At 39.5% G+C, this 21287-nt stretch overlaps 1 protein-coding gene across 2 annotated transcripts in view; it reads right to left on the reverse strand.

Annotated features, from left to right (window-relative positions):
• The window catches only part of blnk (B cell linker), a 288551-nt gene extending 268158 nt beyond the window's left edge, over positions 1-20393 (reverse strand). For both annotated transcript variants that reach the window (XR_008633362.1, XM_055162840.1), the window contains exons 1-2: positions 20026-20393; positions 16171-16233 (exon numbers count right to left, since the gene is read on the reverse strand). Coding sequence is in view for 1 of the 2 variants with exons in the window: in XM_055162840.1 (XP_055018815.1) it covers positions 16171-16233; positions 20026-20094 (132 nt within the window). In the remaining variant the exon portion in view is untranslated. The remainder of the gene's footprint in view (positions 1-16170; positions 16234-20025) is intronic.
• Between the last annotated feature and the right edge of the window lie 894 nt (positions 20394-21287).

A 21287-nucleotide genomic window follows, 5' to 3' on the forward strand; every position in this document is an offset into this window, starting at 1 on the left:
GTTGTTTCCCCTTCTCGTTTTCCCTCTTGAAGGTGTATTTGGAGTGATTCATGCATATGTGAGTAGTCTTTATTCTCCTGTAATCAAGACGTCAATGCTCTGATCAACCCGCTGCCCACGGCTCTGTTCTTGGACTTTTTGAGTGTCATAAATTATAACTATGGCTTTGTCCAAATGTCCACCCAAACCTCTAACTCTATTGACTACGTAGACCCATATTATTTAGTGAACTATTTAGTGGATTCATTCACAAAGAGATTCAGACACACAGGTCACTACTTTTGGATCACGTGATTGTGTAAGAGCGATAATTGTGTTCACATTTTCACTTTTTTTCTATTAAAATTGGATGTTTTTCATATTAACTTTGCACAAACTTAGTGGTTTAATAAAGACTTTTAGTATCACAGCCATGATTTAGTCACTGAACTGTATTGAATTGATGTGAAATAAATCCAAATCCACTTTATTTCTACAGCACATTTTACAAAGTAGTTTCCAAAGTGCTGCACAGAGATCATAAAATGAAGACAACAAAAAGGTAAATTGCTAAAATTTGGTCATACCAATCCCAACACAATAAAACCAATAAAAGCAAATAAAAGCAAAAACCATAAAAATCATAAAATAGCAGTAAAGAATAAAATAAATAAAAGACACAGAGGACCACACAACTCACGCTGTGTTAAAAGCCAGAGAATAAAAGTGGGTTTTAAGACGAGACTTAAAACCCACTTTGATATCATATTGAATCGAAAGCTCACTGTACCGAAAAGCGTATCGTATCGTGGCCTATGTATCGAGGGATGTATCATATCGGCAACTTCGTAATGATTCCCAACCCTAGTCTGGGTGAAAAAAAAAGTCCTCTAAACTCAGAAAAATACTTCATCCATCCATCTATTTTCTTCCACTTATCTCGGGTCGGGTCGCGGGCGCAGCAGTTTGAGAAGGGTCTCCCAGACTTCCCTCCACACACACACTTCCTCCAGCTCTTCCGGGGGGATCCCGAGACGTTCCCAGGCCAGACATAGTCCCTCCAGTGTGGGCACCCCTGCTTTATATGTTTTTCTTATGAAAAATTGACAATAAACTTTTTTTAAACTTGAACTTTTCACCTGTCGGTCACTCGGACGTCTCTAAAAATGTGCCCTGAGGAGGGAATAGTGTGGCCTATATCCCAGACACAAGCACAATATAATCATAATAAATAATCCATCAGTTCTATATAGAGCTTTTCTGGACACTGGAAGATGCTTTAGTTTGCATTATTCATTCGCCAACAGCGCCTCCGACCACCACCAGTCAAGAGTGATTTTTCAGAAGGAGAGGATCTTCTGCATTAGTCAGGTTGGTGCCACCTAGTGCCTCCGCTCAAGTTCATCCATCTATCCATCATCCTCCAGCGACTAGGTCAGGAATCAGAACACACTAGACGATTTACAAGAACCCCGGAAGTTGTCGACAGCGCACCAGCCAATCAGAGAAGAACTGAGAAGCCATGACGTCAAACTCAAGCGTCTGTCTTGGTCCCTTTTGTGGATTAATACAACAGTAAACAAAGCTCCGAGACGGATGTAGACGAAGACAGACATTCTGTGTTTCAATGATTTCCAAGATTGAGGATTTAAAGCTGGAACAAAGAGAATGTTTGGTGAAATTTATCAAGGAGAAAGACGTTATTGCTAGTGATGGTCAAATGAGACGGAGCTCCGGAGCACGTCTCGTTCTTTCTGAAACAAATTGCTCCGAAGCACTGCTGTTATGACCCAGCTCGTTTGGGGTGAGGGAAGTAACAAAAATAAAACCAAGATGTAAAATGGAATAAATTAAATGTTTAATTTACAGGAATGTAAAGGTAAATTAACAAAAGACTAAAAATACACAGGAAGCAACCTAAACTAGGAAACAGAACAACAGAATAAACAGAGTTTTTAGCCACAAAAGGGGTCAGGCTTACACAAAAACGAGTGGTAAAACTTAGGGACACACACTAAACTAAAACACAAGTTCCCCAAGTTAAACCACATAAACCCACAAACAGAATCGAGTGACCAAATCAAAAAAGGCACAAAACAGAACTAGACTAACACACAAACACAAAACCAAAATGGCAGACTGGCCACCAAGGCCAGCAGCCCCAAACAGGTGCTGGTCATCTCCTTAAATAGGGGGCGGTGGCTGCAGGTGAGGTGGGCGTGGACTTGCCCCACCAATCACAGACCAGGGCTCGTGCAGCAGGAATCAAGAGAACTCTGCAGAAATATTACAACTAAGGCCTGGGGCCGTAACAACTGCCTCGGAGCTCGTCTCGCAGCAGCTGCTCACGTGACCAAAGTGTGGAAGTGTCAGTCCCTCCCCCGACTGCTTCACTCTGCGTGCCAGTCGCTTCAGTGTATCGAAGCGTTTCATTGGCTCAGCGAATGTTCCGCTCTGCGATTGGTTCAGAGCTTCAGAGCTTCAGAGTGTTCAGCGCACTTCTGTGGTTTGTCAAGCGCTGAACTGCTACAGTATAAAAGGTGCACCAATATTTCTTAAAGATGTTGGGTAGTGAGGAGTATTGTGTGACGTTAGTGGTGATTTTGGCGACTTTTGGCATTTGTTTCATTTTCGATGACATCTACAAGTGGAAAAAAACGATCCATGGTTTGGGATCACTTTGATCTAATTCCACCTAACAAGGTAACACCTATTTTCTTTTTTACAGCTGCTATTTATGTTGCTCTTTACATATTATTTTAAATCATCATGATTATTGTTGTTGTTTGGTACGATGTTTGCTCTTATTGTCTTATTGTTAAATTTGTCCACTAGAGGTCAGTGTTTCTCTGAGGCCTCAGACACGTCGAACCATTTGAGACAATATTGCGACTGAGGTGTCAATGCTTCACGAGGCTCCATTTGCCCATCACTAGTTATTGTCCTTCTTCCTACAGGATTTGGCGCATTACAAACGTCACGACCAAATAACAGTGATTACTTAAATAAAAAAAGTACCCGCCTACCGTCGAGCGAACGAATCCTAATGCTGCGAGGTCAGACGGTTTCCACGAAGTGAAACCGTCTAATGAATTACTGATTTGAATGAAGTAAAATCCAGCCTTATGTGGAAAGTTATAACATGCAAAACTCAAAAAAACAACAAGCCTATGCATTATTATAACCAAGTTTGTTTATGGAGGTTATTGTGATTCACACGATTGTCCACATTTTGTCTTCTAAGACTGTATTTCCTAACCACAGCCTTATCCAAACAATAGTTCAGAATAACCACTTCCTGTTGTGAGACAGAACTCACGCTGGGAAACTGTCCTCTGTCCGACTCACTGACCAAATGTATTTAAACACATTTAAACAGCTCATCTAAGTTCATGCTGACCTTTTCAAAACCCAATACATGTTTGTGTCAGTAATATGTTACTCACAAACTCTTTGGAAGCATTTTTTATTTCAGTATTCAGTATTCACAAATAAATAATTATCTAATCTTTCATCATCCCTTCCTCCCTCCAGATCATTGCACTTGGAATAATGAACCCAAAAAAGGAAACCTAAAACAAAACATGTATTTCAGCCTTGCATCATAAATGTTCATTTCTGCTTTCAGTCCTTAATAAATCCACTCCCCCTCCCACTTTCTTCCTGTTGTTAGGCCTGTAATGATAATCAGTAAATCAATTCATCGTAACTCGATAACTTTTAACGAGCCTGATAACTTTTTTTTCTATTTGCATGCTTGTTTGTTTTCCTCGTCTCTCGCTCTCTCTACCAAGGAGACTGAATGTCAAAATGCTTCTGTTGCTCTCTACTGACTCCTCTTGTTTTATTAGCGTAATGACACATGAATGAATGTGCCAGTTTAGACCATAGACCAGGGGTGTCAAACTCATTTTGGTCTGGAGGCTGTATCTAACCTATTTTGATCCCAAAGGGGCCGAATCAGAAAAAACTCATGACATATAAACCCCCAAAATAACAACAACAACCTGAAACTAAGAAAAATATCATTTTAACACAATGTTTTAACATGAAGTTGTATGTAAATAGGAATAAGTCAATTTTTCTTGTAAAATCCTGCACTCAGCTCCACTTTTCTCATGTTGGACATTTTTCGGATGAGGGTGTCACGGTCAACAGTCAAAACGATCGTCCTTTAAGAGCGTTTGGAAAGAGACAAGTCTTCATTTGTGCTGCTCTGGTGGGAGGGGCCACGTACAGAGACACTGGAGACGCTGCTGTGATAAACACCACTGAAAATTACCAATATTTTAATATAAAATATAATTTAAATATTTTTGTAGAAAATCAGCCGAGGGCCACATTAAAGGTCTTGGAGGGCTGGATCCAGTCGCCGAGCCGTATGTTTGACACCCCTGCCATAGACGGATTATTTGTTCATCATCACAGTGGATGCGCGTGCAGCCTGAGTGCAGAAAGCGCCGCTGTCTGTGCGGTGAACATGAAGCCGCAACACAAGCACCGCCGTCAGAACACTAGACAAGTCACGATGACAAATCAAGAGTGGAATACATCTCAACAGCCACATGCGTCAAATGTGAGCGCGCAAACGACGAGAAGAAATGTCTCAAACCCCAACAGTCGACATGAACCCAAACCCGATCGACAGAACTTGCCCTGCCCCTGGGAGAACCCGAAATCCACTGACATCCCACAACACAGTGACACGATACCAGACGGGACAGTGGCTTCCTCAGAGCGAAACAGGATCCTGTGTCCAAACCAAAACGACCAGGCTCACACAGAGAGGAGCCACTATATTCCAGTGTAAATCAATGACAATTTTGTTACAGAGACTTTATAATCCATTTAATTTATTATTTTGGTCGTGCTTGGTTCAACAATGGTTTATTTAAGTGCATTTTTGTTAACAAGTCTTTGGTGTAAACCAGACTACGTTAGGCTGTTCTTATGTTAACAAGTCTATTTTATTTAGGCCTGTTGTTTTTGTTTGTCTTGTAGTTCCTGTGTTAAATGTTCTGAGGAAAGTCAAGTTTATTGCTCATTGAAAGGGTGTATTTTCATTTTTATTCCATGGTCATTATTGGTCTCAAAATGTCAATATTATCGTTTATCGCAATCACTTCTTGGTCAATTAATCGTCCAACAAATGCTTCACAACTTTCCTCCAACTCACTTCAACCACAGCAGCAGAACTCCTCCCCCTCTCCATCTCCTCCTCTTCTTCTTCCGCAGTTCAGTCTTTACCTCATAAAAACTTACCAAACTTCCTATTTCCTTAACGTCTATATTTAAACTTTTCGTAACCTTGAGCAGACTTAAAGCCGTCGGTATCGGACAGTCTCTTGCCTTCATTTAATTATTCAAAACACAACTCAGAAATGTATAGAAATGCAGCTGAGAATTCCCTGGTTATTTGGGAATGTTTATCAGGACCTTGAACCTGTCCAGACCCGATCTTTACGGTGTTTCACGTTGTCAATAATGTCCTGCTTTCACCTGAATCGGAAATATATATTCAGACACGGCAGCTGGGGTTTCGATCGGCAAAGAGTATTATTATTATTACTCCACATTCAAGACCATAGAACTTAATAATAAATGGTCAAGATTCCAAAAGTAGCTCATTTAACACTTGGACAAGGTTCTCAATGCAATTATTTTCAGTACTTTGTTGAGATTTTAAGTTTTAATCATGCTCTGGCTTAAATGTTTCAACAGAATCCTTTTAAATTGTATATAAATGATGTCTGCAATCCACAAAAAAAACTTTATTTTTCTGGCCTTTGAGGCTTTTCAAAACCTCCTACCAAGAAAGTTTAAAAATGTGAAGAACGGAACAACAGTCTAAAGTTATTCCTTTCTTAAAATTGCCTTGTGTAACTTTTCTGGAGGGTCAGGCAAATGCTTTTCTTCGTGGAGATGTTATTTCTTTGTCTGGAATGTTTCACAGTTTGACATTAAAACTTTCTATCTTCACGGAGACCAAACCAGACCAAGTTACAGGTCAGATCTGTGAAGAGGCGACCACGCTCACAGTCAGAATGTCTGTTTTTCTACTTTATTATTTTATTTTTTGAGCTACAAAACCATCTATAATTGAATACATATAAGGCAGAGCTGTTTAACCCTCACAGACCGTGGATTTTTTTCTTAATTTTGTGTTTGAAACTCAAAATTTTACCTCCTAATGAAGTGTTATACATCTTTTTTTTCAATACAACCTGTTATTTCACAATCTGCTGCTGTAGTTGGGTCATATGGCTGTAATAAAAGCTACAGGACCAGAAATACAAATGAAAAAAGGAAAACAGAAAATAAAATTTGCACTCTTCCATACAAAACACACAGTAAACATGTACAAACAACTTTTTGGACATAAAAAATGCTTAATTTAGGGCTTTAGCTACAAAAGTGCAAAAAATCAAGTCTGTAAGTAAACTAAAAATATCCTTATTGCCTCAAAACAAAACAAAAAATGCAATGGCCCCATGATTTTTCTGGTGTCAGTCATGGAAACAGCTGGTGTCAGGTCCAGGACACAGAGCCACATCACTTCCTGCATTTCCATGGTGTTTATTACATTTGGATTTGTACATTTTGACTGAAATGCGTAATTTCGCAGACCAAGATGCATAATTTGCCTCTTATTTGAGAAATAACTGCACTTAGAGCGGCTTTTTCAATTGTTACAAACACAAAGACTCAGAGCATTGACCATTTTGACTCACTACACTCTTTGGCAAATAGTCCGATGGGGTTCATTTGGTCTTCCGATAATTTATGTTATTAGGTTCTTTTTTCAGACCAAGTTTGTTTTCATACCTGACAGTTTCGACTGCTCCCTAGCGTCTTCCTCAGAGTCACGTGATGTTGCTGTGACGTGTCCGGTCAGCTGATTTAAACAGGTTTTGGCAATGGAAATACGGAAACGTGCCGACGGGACGATAAACCGAGACGAGGGGCTTTTTTACTCTCATACACCTGGGATACTGTCCTGAGGAAGTCGGACTGCAGATGGCGCTGTCGTCCTGCCTCCACCGGTAGGAAGACAGCGCCAAAACCTGTTTAAATCAGCTGACCAGACACGTCACAGCAACATCACGTGACTTTGAGAAAGACGCTAGGGAGCTGTCGAAGCTGTCAGGTATGAAAACAAACTCTTGGTCTGAAAAAAGAACCTAATAACACTCTTTGGCAAAGTTTGGACCAATCAAAATGGATGAAGCGCATGAGTTTGGACTTATTGGAGACTCGTATTCCCTACGTTATCACGCAGCGTCCGTGTGATATAGAATAATGCAGGGAATATGCTCGGAAAACTGCAACTCTCAGATTTACAAGGAATAAAAAAGTAAGTTTCTATCTTTTATGGTTGGAAAGTTATGCGCATTTATATAAAACTTATTCCCAGGTACTGTATACGATACCGTCGATCTGGAAGGATTAAACCTTTCTATCTTCATGGAGACCAAATCAGGCCAAGTTACAGGTCAGATCTGTGTAGAGGCGACCCACTCACAGTCAGAATGTCTGCTTTTCTAGGTTTTTTGAGCTATAAAACCACCTATAATTGAATAAATATAAGGTAGAGCTGTTTAATGTCATACTGTGTAATGTTCCAGAGCACCTTTAACACATTTGCACCCTAATTATTCATCACAACTAGCATGCAAACAGGGCACCATCTGTACTTCTTGGTCTGCGGAAGATAAAAACACTTTATAATTCCACAGCGGCTTCATTTTGACCATAAAAGTTGGTTTTACAAAATATCTGTACTGCAACTTTATTTATAACGCACTTTAAAAACAACACAGGCCGACCAAAGTCCTACAGAACATAATTAAATAAAAAAAATTAAAACAATTAAACAACATATGAAAAAAAATCTATTCAAAACAATCTAATAAAATGTCAACATCTCAAAGGCCAAACTGAACGAGTGTGTTTTAAGAAGAGATTTAAAAACTAGTACAAAACTAATTTTACTTTAGTGAACTATAACTCGATTATCATTTTAGATTACAAATTACAGCTTTGGTTTACGATGTTGTTCTTTATTTATTAGGGAGCGTGAACAAATTCATTAATCTCACAAAAGAAAACATGATTTGTCCCAGATTTAGCTACAGCTACTTCCCATCTGCACTGCTGTTCTTTGACTAAACTAATGAAGAGGAAACAGACAGAACAAATATAAAAGCTCATTAAATCGATTTACCATAATATACTTATACATATACTTATACTTATACATTAGGGATGGGATGAGACACAATTTTAACAAGACGAGATACGAGCATGAGACAAGATGAGATTTTAACATCATTCCTAATATTTACATTTCAAGTTTCAGTTTCCAGTTTTGACCTCACAATTTTCTATTTGATTCAATATTTTTGTTTCCATTCTCCATCCATCCGGGTGGCGGGGGCAGCAGCCTAAGCAGGGACTCCCAGACTGTTTCCATTCTAGTTCTGCTTTTTGGAACTATACGAGATGTAACTCACCAACACGTCACCCTTTTGTGTCCAATCCAAATGTCAACACGAGATCTTGTACCATCCCCAGGGTTCCCACTTTTTTTCACTGACAAAGTTTCAAAACTTTTCCATGACTTTTTCATGACCTTAAAGGTTGTATGGAGGATTTTTTTTTTGTTTCAAATTGTCAATGATAGATTATAGATGCAGTAGCCTTGTAATTATGATGACCAAGAAAAAAGAGAATAAAAATTCATCAACTCTGGACGTGGTGGGGCTAAACATTTGCCAATAGATAACGACACTGCCTCGTTATCTGTGAGCTGACAGGCTGTCAATCAAACTCCCTACGTTTCTAGTGTAACTGACTTGCCTGCGCGCTGCCGGTACGTGGTTTACGTACGCCTGTCACGCAGTCCACAGACGCAAGCCGCACAGACGCTGTTTACTCCACCAACGCAACAGTTCTTAGCGGCTTTTTTTAACCTATATCTTCCTCGCAGTTCGCACAAAGTTTGTTGCAATGGCGACAAGAATCCAGGAGCAGTTAGCCGCAAAAGAAAGTCCGTTTTTGAGGTCGCTGAAAGAAGAAGACAAGGGGAAAAGCACCGAAGCCAAACTAAGGTGATTCTTGTAGATTCATTCCAGCGATGGCGCAACTGAAGCAGACGCAAGGGTCTAAAGACTGACGCACTGGTCCACAAATTACTCCTGGACAGGAAACTTCTGCTTATTATGAAAACGTACTTTATTTCCAAGAGCTGGACAAACGTTTTTCAGGACACGAAAGCGATATCCTATGTCTGAAAACGTAATTTTCAAGGCAAAGAAAGAGTTCCGCTTGCTGCTGCGTGTTGTAGCTAGTTCATTCGCACGGAATCTCCGCGCACTCTTCTCTGCACCCCTTTCCTGCTCCTGTCCCCGCTGCCCGATCCACTCTTCCCCTGCTCCTCACTTCTCCGGGCACGGAATCTCCGCGCACCGCTCCCCTCTCCTCTCCCTCCTCCTCTCTCCTCTCCTCTCTCCTCTCTCTCTGCTCCGCTCTTCTCCCTGCTCCTCACTTCTCGTCCGCGAACGAAATGTCCGCGCACCCCCTCCCCCCGCTCCTCACTTCTCCACCTTCCCTAACCAACACTGTAGTTAGTTGTTTACAAGTCATGTGCAGCACCGGCTGTAAACAAACCTGTTTCTGGCGTAAGGAGGAGGTCGGAGGAGGCGTTTCTACGTAGGAGCTGTAGGGGAGGGGGGTGGTTTCACACATGCGCAACATTTGAAAAAGGACAAACAGTCGCTGGATTTCTCGTTCCTTGGAAAATCCTCTATACAACCTTTAAGTCAGGGGTGTCCAAACTTTTTTCATCAGTGGCCACATATCTAAACACAGATGAAGCAGAGGGCCAATCGAGGAGCGAGGTGCATGTTTAACACGTTAGAATGAGCCATCAGTCTTTATTCATGCTAAGATCCTTGAAACCAAACACTAAATATTAAATATTTGCTTTATCAAGGTAGATGTTCAATAAACTTGCAGTAAAAAGTTAAATTTGAATTGATGCATGGTAATTTGGGCCAATTCACCTGGAAGCCTGAGAGACCAAGAAAAATGTGTCTGAGGGCCGCATTTGGTCCACGGGCCATAGTTTGGACATGTGTGCCTTAAGTGAACTCTCCATGACTTCACAGCACCTACATGTGTAGAACTGATCAGACTTTTAGGGCTAAATATGAAATGTTAACTCCTTCCACCTTATGGTTTGGGATTATAGTTTTTTAACATTCAAAATCCTGTCAGTGCATTTATTGTCGTCGCTTTTAAAACAAAAGGCGCAAATGTTCAGAAATAATCATAATAGTCTAATGAGAACTTAACAGAGTGGTGTAGTCGCGTGAAAGAGATACTAAAATTCAATGACTTTTCCAGGCCTGACAAATGACATTTCCTATTTCCGTGACTTTTCCATGATTTTAATGACCGTGGGAACCCTGCGTCCCTAATAAACATCATACCATACTCCATACAACTGTACTACAACTCACCCCTGAAGGTAATAGACAACCCTATGTCTGGGGTGGGCAATATTTTTTCCATGGGGCCAGGTGAGAAACAAAAAATATTGTGGAGGGAAATGCATAATATTAATTGCATTTCTTTATAAAAAGCAGGAAATATGATTGTTTTGATGAGCTGGTCAGACTGGTGAGAGTTTATGTTATGATTAAGCAATGAAAAAGTGAGATTGCCTTACAAAAAAATGTCAACACACCCATAAAACATGCAATTTTAGTCCATGCATGAGGTAATATTATAAAATATGTTTATATTTTGCAATTCCAAATTATCTTAAAAGAGCTGTTTGTGTCCCAGGAGCTGTACACTGCCCAAATCTGCCCCATGTCATGTCAAACACTATTTCATCTTTGCACAGTTCTGTTCTTCTTCTCTCTCTTGAATATAGCTCAGAGATATAAAATGATGCCATATTTGACACCTGTCTCTTGTTATTTTTGCTCCTTATTTACACTGGAAAAAACAATATCCAGGTAAGTAAAAATGACTTAAATTAAGAGCAACAAGACTTTATTTGAATCGATTCAACTTGACAAGTAAAATTATCTGCCAATGGAACAAGCGTGTTTTTCTTAATTCAAGCAACATTTGTTTTTGTTTCTTATTTTAAGCAGATAATTTGGACTTGTCAAGTGAAATTTACTCAAATCATGGTCAAACTTTATTCATTCAACTCATCTTAACTTGATTAGATTTAGTTTTTTTGCAGTGTAGAATGTATTATTACCATTTATACTTTTGTGCCTTGTTATTTTAATATATTGTGATGTGGAGCTGAGCGATACGGAGGAAAAAAAAAGAATCACTCAGCAATTTTTTTCCCCCTCATACTGATCGATTTTGAGTTCCATTATGATATTTGAGCTACTGTGTCCAAATAATTTCCTTTGTGAATCCATAAAGTTTTGTCTAAATCTAAATCTAAATCCAGTACGTCTCCTTTAAGCCATGTTTATTACTAAAAAAAACATAACCACGTCGCATGTTTGCACACCAAGATTGTCCGAGGTATTTTTCATCGCCGTCAAAACCCTCGCACTAACTCATTTATCATATTGAGTCCTGGTTTGGTGCATTTTGGAGAAGATAAAGCTGGTATAACATAAGCTGAGTGCTCAGTGAAGCAGTGTGTGTCTGAAAATGAACAGGATAGGGGTCAGTGGTGAGTGAACAGAGGAGTAGATTACTTTATAAAGAGATGGAGGCGCTGAAAATGGGATATTTAAAGACTATGGGAAAGTTTTATGGTGTGTTTTAGTCTATCTTTAGCCTGTAGTACAAACTGAAATAAGACCAGTGTTGGGGAGTAACAGATTACATGTACCAGAGTTACGTAATCAGAGTACAAATTATGAGTAACTTTATTCAGTTACAGTTACTGTTTCAGTGAGTGGTAATTGGATTACAGTTACTTTGTTGAAATAAATGGATTACATGGCGGTATTTTCCTGTTTTCACATTTTGGGCTAAACCAGGACTAAATCCTGGACTAAAACCAGGACTAAACCAGGACTAAACCATGTCTAAATCAGGACTAAAACCAGGTCTAAACCAGGACTAAACCAGGTCTAAACCAGGACTAAATCAGGACTAAAACCAGGTCTAAACCAGGGCCAATTTGAAGAGAACAAACAAGAATTTTCAGGATGTGGTTGTTACATTCATGTTATTTTAAAAAACATGACAATATCAAGTAATCCAAAGTATTCAGATTACGTTACTCATTTTAAGTAATTTAATGGATTATGTTACAAACTACATTTTGGAGTGTGTAATCTGTAATCTGTAGGGGATTACATTTTAAAAGTCACCTTCCCAACACTGAATAAAACACATGTCCAGGGGTTGGAAGTAAATAATTACAAATACTCACATTACTGCAAATGAGTAGATTTGGGGGTAATTGTACATTTATAACTACTTGTAATTATAGTTTTATAGTTTGTACTTCACTACATTTAAAATCATGTGTTAGTCGTTTTGGCAACTACGGCTGTCGTGGTTTGGGAATTTCTCCTGCGGTGCGATACAGCAGCTCATACCGCTCGCTGTGGTATGTGGTGACACTGCACCCCCTCCTCCACCCCCCATCCCCCACAGTTATAATATTTCCAGTGGCACTGAAAACTCTCTCCGATGATGCACTTGTTGCACAGATGCACATGTACCTTGGTTGTCATGTGGATGATATAGTGTGTGTAGTGTGAGAAGTAACATTTGGCTTTGGAACAAGTGCCGCTGCATCTCTCCAGCTCTCACTGTGGCAGCTCGGGTCAGAGTCCTGCACCAGGTCGGGTCAGAGTCCTGCACCAGGTCGGGTCAGAGTCAGAGTCCTGCACCAGAGTCCTGCACCAGGTCGGGTCAGAGTCCTGCACCAGGTCGGGTCAGAGTCCTGCATCAGGTCAGGTACCCGCAGATTTAACAGAGAGTCACGAGCACGAGCACACTGAGCAGGTGCCCACAAAGCGAGATCGGGTGATCGCAGGAGCACCTTAGTCCTAGGGTAGTCCTGGATTAGTCCTGGGTTAATCCTGGGTTAGTCCTGGATTAGTCCTGGGTTAGTCCTGGTTTAGTCCTGGGTTAATCCTGGGTTAGTCCTGGATTAGTCCTGGGTTAATCCTGGGTTAGTCCTGGATTAGTCCTGGGTTAGTCCTGGTTAGTCCTGGGTTAATCCTGGGTTAGTCCTGGATTAGTCCTGGGTTAATCCTGGGTTAGTCCTGGATTAGTCCTGGGTTAGAACTAGTTTAGTCCTGGATTAGTCCTAGGGTAGTCCTGGATTAGTCCTGGGTTAATCCTGGGTTAGTCCTGGATTAGTCCTGGGTTAATCCTGGGTTAGTCCTGGATTAGTCCTGGGTTTAGTCCTGGGTTAATCCTGGGTTAGTCCTGGATTAGTCCTGGTTAGTCCTGGTTAGTCCTGGGTTAATCCTGGGTTAGTCCTGGATTAGTCCTGGGTTAGAACTAGTTTAGTCCTGGATTAGTCCTGGTTTAGTCCTGGGTTATCATGGGCACGGGCAGTAACAAATGGAATGTTAATGGTCCGGGCGGTTGTGTGTCTCTAAAAATAGACCAGTGCAGGTCACGGTCACGTTGGTCACGTGCGGTGATCACGTGGTGGCTCAACATGAACCTGTGGGCCTCTTAGTACCTTGGTGATTCATTTTTGCAGTTATTGCGACAGCCCTATTGTCAATCGGTCAGTGATTATAGGATTTATGAAGATTCGGTATTTTTATACAATAAACCAGATTGAATTTGTATTTCACAATTTTATTCAAACATTTACAGTAATTTTTCTGCAAAAATAAAATTGTTTTTGCACAATCTCTTGTGCAGGTGTAGCCATTGAGTGCAGCTGGTTCAGATACATAGAGATAAGTACTGTATTTTTCGGACTATAAGGCGCACTTAAAATCCTTTAATTTTCTCAAAAATGGACAGTGCGCTTTATAATCCAGTGCACCTCATGTATTAATTCTGGTTATTCTTACTGACCTTGAACCGATTTTATGTGGTACAGGGCGCTCAAAAATCTGTCAAAATGTTTTAGTACGACTTTGGTAAGCGCACAAGGAGTGAGCAGTTTTTTCAGCTTTTATAGTTTATGCAAATGAGCCATGTGGTTTTAAGTTTCGTTTGTGCAAAATGTAAACAAATGTGCACAAAGCTGCATTAAACACATTATTACTCAATGTATATTTGAGTCATCCTCATAGGAAATAAAAAACAAACCAATAATCCTCCCACATTCACATTCATAATCCACATTCACCAAGACAGGGAGGACAACGCCGGACGAATTACACCACGATCTGTCGACGGATCGTGGACGCCTGGGCTAAAGGATCAGTCTCAAGTGCCGTCCGTTGTTTCTCTTAACAATAATTAATACTAGTTCTGAAAGGGCATCTGAATTATCTGCAGTTTGTCCAGGTGTTTGTTGGCAGCACTAGACCACACAGTAGGACAAAAATCCAGATGAGATAAAACAAGAGAATGTACAAGTTTCCTCGCTTCAGTTGGCATAAATTGAGCATTTCTGCTAATTATTGAAGTATTTCTACTCGTCTTAGTGACAATATTATTTATATGAGTTGTCCATGTGGGTTTTTTCGGAAGAGTTCAGTGCGTGTCCTAGAAAGAAGCACAAAAGATGGAAGATCCGAGTACAGGCCACTTTATTTCAGCATTTTCAATTCAGAGAGATTCAAGTTGATTTACCCGGAACGACGCCTCTGCCCAACTCACAACGAGGGGTAGCTTTATACCACACATCTGACAAAACATTAACTTGTTGATTTAGCGTATACAGCAAGAAAATGAACAATAATGCTGACCCGGTGCACTTTATCATGGGTGGGTACATGCCACGGGGTCCACATACATCAGTTTTCTGCTTCGTAGCATCTCAAAGTACAGAAAAACATGTCTTTTTATAGAACTGTGGGTTTTTTCGGAAGGTTCAATGCGTGTCCTAAAAAGAAGCACAGGAGATGGAGAATCCGAGAGAACAGGCCACTTTATTTCGTCATTTTCCATTGAGAGGGATTCAAGTTGATTACCAAGTACAACTGCCACCCCGGAACGACGCCTCTGACCAACTCAAAATCAGGGGTAGCTTTATACTACATCTTGACAAAACATTAACTTGTTGATTTAGCATATACAGCAAGAAAATGAACAATACTGCTGACCCAGTGCACCTTATCATGGGTGGGAACATGCCACGGGGTCCACATATGTCAGTTTTGCTGCTCCGTGGCACTCAAAGTACAGAAAAACATGTTCTTTATGACACTCCAAGTACAGAAATAACATGTTATATAGACCTATAGATAGTCATACGTGTTTTCCACCCTGTTGTCATTCCAAAGTCCATAATATTAGGTGAATTTAGCATGACCAACACATAATTTCCCACAGAACCATTGATAGACAATGTGTTTTTCTCCCTGTTGTCATTCCAAGGTACAAAATATTGGGTGAATCAGCGTGATCAACACAGAATATTTGCCACATCCATGACAGAGTTTGGTCTAATGTGACACCCATTAGACTTGTTATTGATTTAGAAATTATTTAACAAGGTTAAAATCTCAAAAAAGAATATTTAGAATAATACGTGCTCTTTTTTTTTGGTGTCATTGCCTCAATTTCAGATTTCAGATGAAGTCATTTCCAGCACTGGATTGGGAAATTGTATATAACCAGAATTACGTAATACAAAATATTACAACCAGAGAAACAATATGAACACCAGAATCAACCACTCAAGATCCAACTCGGAGATAAAGTGAGTCAGAAAGCCGAGGAATAAAACGCTCGAACCCAAGACTATTCCACCCAGTTCACTACAGTTCACGCAGTACTTATAGTAATATTGTTTCTCCATGAGTCACTTTCATAACAACAGAACAGGAAGTGTTTTAAAATGTATGTGTCCAATCTCTTTTCACTTACTTAACCAACCTCTGAGTTACGTACAGTATGAGCTGTTGCAATGACCTAATGCAAGTCCACATAACTACAAATTCTCTGGAAATAATGAAAAATATCAAATTGTAAAAAGAATGTATGAGTCAGATGCATGGGATTTTGACTCTTCTTTATGAGAAAGACAAAACAAAACAACAAACTTACCAAAAATCGGTGTCCGTTGATTTGAAATCTGTTGACCGTGCCGGCACATTCGTACATTTTCATCTGAGGAGAAAGCAAAGACGGTTTAATCACTAAAACAAAAACAAAAAGAAACACTAACGCAACAAAAGCCTGGCAAATTTATACAGTTTTGGCCAGGACATGTTTGGAAATCTGAATTACCTGGTTAAGTAAAGGTTAAGTAACGAAATAAATACAATAAATCTACCGTATTTTCTGCACTATAGGGCGCACTTAAAAACCTTTAATTTAATCAAAAAACGACTGCACGGCTTATAATCCAGAGCGCCTTATATATGAATTTTTTTTATTTTTTTTAAACATATTTTATTAAGTTTTCAACATTTTAACACAACACACAAAACAAAGAGCAGTCTGAGCATGTGTTTGAGTTTTTCTCTCAAAAATATATTTATACCACTGGGTGACAGTTGGTGGCTTCTCTTGAATCCAGTTAAACAGCACACACTTACGCGCCAGAAATAGTAATTTAGCTACTAATTTTAATTTACTTTTGTCTGCCACTTTGTTTAATGGTGGCAGCCCCAGCAGAAACCAACCCGGATCCTTCACTAGTTTTAATTTCACTATGTTGTAAAGTTGTTGTAAGTGTAAATAGGTCCCATCTGTTGCTTTACATTTAAGACATAAAGGTGATCTACTTGGGTCTATCCTACTCAAAAAAAAAAAAAAAAAAAAACTGGTGTTCTGTGCTGCCTGTGTAAAATTTTAAATTGGGTCTTTTTATATTTGTTGTTAAGGAATAGTGAATGAGTCGAGCGGATACTGTCCTTCCAACTATGTTCCTGCTAGTGGCATTGGAGATCTCCTTCCCAACGATTAGTCAACTTTTCAATATTATGTTGATTATCTTATATATGAATTTATTGGTTTGTCTTAGTACGACTTTAGTAAACTACAAAGCCGCACCACTTGCAGCATTACGGCTCCTGTGGTCAGGAGCATCAGGGGTAATACAAACTGTGATTCCTTTTAATATCAAAATGCACCTGTCAAGAGACACGCTCACAACACCCACTTTAAAATCAAGGATGTTATAAAGTGAAAGTGCGAGCTGCGTTGGAGCAGTGGATGAGAGAAGGAGAACACACATTCACCGAGACAGAGAGACAGCGCCGAGCGACTTACGCCACGATCTGCCGACGGATCGTGGACGCCCGGGCGAAGGATCAGGATCAACTGTGGTCCGAGCTTTCACCAAGACCAGAATCACCACTGAACTGAACTGCCAGGGAACAGTAACCACACTGACTCGGATAATGACGAGAGGGATGTGGACGAGCTGGACGCCGTAATCGCCCAACTGTTTCAACAATTATGACTTATTGTGAATATGATAACAATTTAGCGTCTCAGACAGTATTTTTTTTACAGGTTACAACTGAATAAAGTTGAGAGTTATTGTGAACGCGTTAAATAAAGTTTGACTGACTTATCTAACTGTTGTGTTTCATTTATCATCATCATCATCTTTATTCCGGACTCATGGTCCATTTAAAAAACAGACAAGGGCAGTGACAATACAAAACAATAAACATTCATGTTTTTAAAAGACAGTCATACCAGTGTCTCCACATGTTGGACTGATACCTTATTGCACTGAATCTCAAATTTGTGAGTGACATTATTATTTCATTGTCTGATTTGTTCAGTCTGCAGATAAAACTGTACATTAAAATTCTTAGTGCAGCTTGCAGAGCGTTCACTCGAGCAGTAACAAACATTTCAGTCGCACTCGTCCATCGTGGACTCCTCAAAAGCACCCGTAAAGCATCATTGTAAATCATCTGCAGTCTTTGCAAACTGGCTTTTTTATAATTAGTCCAGAGGTTATCTAACTGTTGTGTTTCATTTAAAGCGCCTTATAGTCCGGTGCGGTTTATATGTGAAAAAAGTTCCAAAATAGACCATTCAATGACAGTGCGCCTTATAATCCAGAGCGCCCTATAGTACGGAAAATACGGTAATAAAATAATCTTCCTCTTGCCTTGAACAGACATTACACTAAACAAACTTCATTCACAAGGGAAACTACATCCTGCCTACATCCTGTCCAATCACCAACCATGACTCACTTAAACATCTAGGCAAAGTGGATAAAATGTCTTGCCCAAAGGCACAACAACAGTAAGTGCCAGCTGGAGATCGCATAGAACTGTCATTGATTAAGTCAAAAGCAGAGAGTGTAAATGGACATGTGCTTCCGGCTCTGTTGAACTCCAAATTACTTTACGTTGAGAAATTGTCACCTCTGTCTCTGTAACTGCTGCCGTGAGCCTCGTGATTTTGGTCTTAAAATGTTTGTATTAATTCACTCTGTATCAGGTCATGTCAAACTCAAATTCACAGAGGGGCAACATTAAAAACTGGGACTAAGTATAATATTTATAGAAAATTTTCAACAACATCTGCATGTTTTTTCTTCTTTTGTAGAGCAGGTTGGACACAAGGATCAGAATGGACAATACGAGCAGGAAGTACAGCCATTTTACAGGCCCCAGGTGAGTGTAGGCTCCCAGTGTGAAGTGGGTCACCACACTGGACCTCACCATCCTCCTCCTCACAGACATCAGTTTGGTCACAGACATCAGTTTGGTCCAAAAGGCTCATCCAGGCAAAAGAAAAAACAGCAAAATGATTTCAGATGTAAGAAGAAAGAAATTTCAGAAGAAATATTTCATTCAAATGAACAGTTGTTCATAGACTGTGCTGTGCAAATGAAATAGGATTGGATGGCATTAAAAGTTCTACTCGAGATGTGTGAAGAATCCCTCAGTCGTCCAGGTAGAATCCATGGTGAGGAGAAAATTCAGTTTGTTGACTGGACAAAAGTTAGTTTGGTTGAAGACGTTTCACATCTCATCCAAGCAGAACTGGAGAAGCGGCTTGGATGAGCTGCGAAACGTCTTCAACCAAACTAACTTTTGTCTAGTCGACAAACTGAATTTTCTCCTTGCCATTAAAAGTTCTAAATGCGCTAAATGTGTCTTGCCCCAGAACAGATATATTGTATAAGCAGTTCTTGAAGTCAAAATAATTTGCAGTGTACCAGATTGTCATGGCAAAACTCCACTCTGGTCTCTTTGAGTTGTGAAAAGTGCTTATAAACTCATCGGTGTGAATAATAAGAATGCTCTGAATGCATAAGATAAGTGAAGAAGAACTATTTCTGGTTTTCATGGCTTTAAGATCGTAAAAATCTGGTAGATTTAAAGAGACTTTAAAATGTTAAACATACGAAACATACAAAATCAAATCCAGTATTACAGCTGGACAGGTCAATTTGAATAATTTTGGCATTAAATACAATGTAATGTTTGTAATGTTAAACCTTTTCTTATTAAAATAAATGTTTAATAATAGTTTTGCTTAAACATTGAATCCAGAACAAGCATTATATAAAATAATAACAACATTTTGTATAAATAATGTCTCTATAGTCGATCTGTAGCCGGCAGGCAGCTCTAATACATGTTTGATCTGATCTCGTGGGCCAAATATAATGATATTGCGGGAAAAAATTGACGCCTGGGCCTGAGTCATGTCTGTTCTATATGATCCTGATGTTTTTATTTCGCTATTTTGTCCGTAAATAAATAGCCGAGCGCTATGAGTGACGCCGCACTCACTTAGACGACTTTTTTATACAGTCTAAGGTCAAAAGATTTATTTAGAGTTGCCCATCTTATATTTATGGACCAAACCAGGACTTTCCCATCCAGACTAGACTTAAAACTTGCTGATTTTTGGACATTACTGGCTCCTATTCTTACTACAGACTTGACTTTGTGAAAACTATCAGTCTCTTCTTACCTGGTGCATGAAAGCAGCCACGTGTCCCTGATCCCAGCCCTCCACCTCCTCTCGCGTCGGCAAGTTCATCCTGGCCCCGAACTGAGTCTAAATCCGGTCCAAATCCAAGATCTTGCGCCTAAGATCCAAGATAAAAAATCCCAAGACCCAAGATTGAAGTTCCTAAATACTCCAATACAAAACAATGATCAAGAAACAAGCGTGAAAGTCGAATTTCTCTAAGATCAGATCCAAATCTTAGTCCAAATTCCACACACAGTTTGACCAAGTCCGTTTTTTAAGTCTAGCGAAAGCAAAATGCAGCCCAGTGTCGGAAACGTTAGCCCACATCCTACGCCGTCCTTTTGTTGAAATGTTGAAACGTGATCTCTGAACTTTACATACAGCTGCAGTGTTGAGACATGAGGGAAGCACCGACTTCCTTAAACAAAGTAGAAACAAATGAAACTAAAATAACGCGCCACCGACTTCCCAAAACGACCACAACCAAATTTGTACATGTCGTGATTTACTGTATTTGCAGTTAAGTTTAGACGGGAAAACAATCTTCAGCCGCGCATGAAAAAACTGAAGGAAGTGGCAGCTGTATAACCCTGAGAATCTATAAAATCCAGACTTTCATATCCTTAAATATCACCTAAAAATTATAAATAAGGTATATAAAAATGTTAACCATTCAGAAAACCCTAATGCGAGGAGATTATGTTGAATAAATAACACAAAAAAATACAGAAAAGGCAATATAGTCTTAAACAAAATGAATATTGCTATAATTTTTTGGATTATTGCTATAAAAATCAACCACAAAAACGGAATGAAATGTAAAAGGAAATATTACACAAGATAAAAATGTGGATATTAACAAGATTTTATTGCAATCTGCCGAGGAACTACAGAGTGTTATTTCTTATTAGTCAGAAGTAAACCTAACAAAACGGTGTCTAAATTCAGTTTTTTTCTCAATAAGAATCACACAGATGTTTTAACTTTTGCTTTGTTACTGAAATTTAAAGGGCTGTTTTCTGATCTACTGTAAGTTATACTTTTGTTTCCTCATCACAAACAGACCTGAGTTGTGTTTTGTTTCATTCACACATTTATATTTAATCAATAAACCCTGAAGCTGACAGTGTTGGGGAGTAACAGATTACATGTACCGGAGTACGTAATCAGAGTACAAATTATGAGTAACTGTATTCGGTTACAGTTACAGTTTCAGTGAGTGGTAATTGGATTACAGTTACTTTGTTGAAATAAATGGA

This window comes from Boleophthalmus pectinirostris, unplaced genomic scaffold (genome assembly GCF_026225935.1).
Source record: "Boleophthalmus pectinirostris isolate CB_2022bp ecotype Guang Dong unplaced genomic scaffold, ASM2622593v1 HiC_scaffold_5, whole genome shotgun sequence".
NCBI lineage: Eukaryota > Metazoa > Chordata > Actinopteri > Gobiiformes > Gobiidae > Boleophthalmus > Boleophthalmus pectinirostris.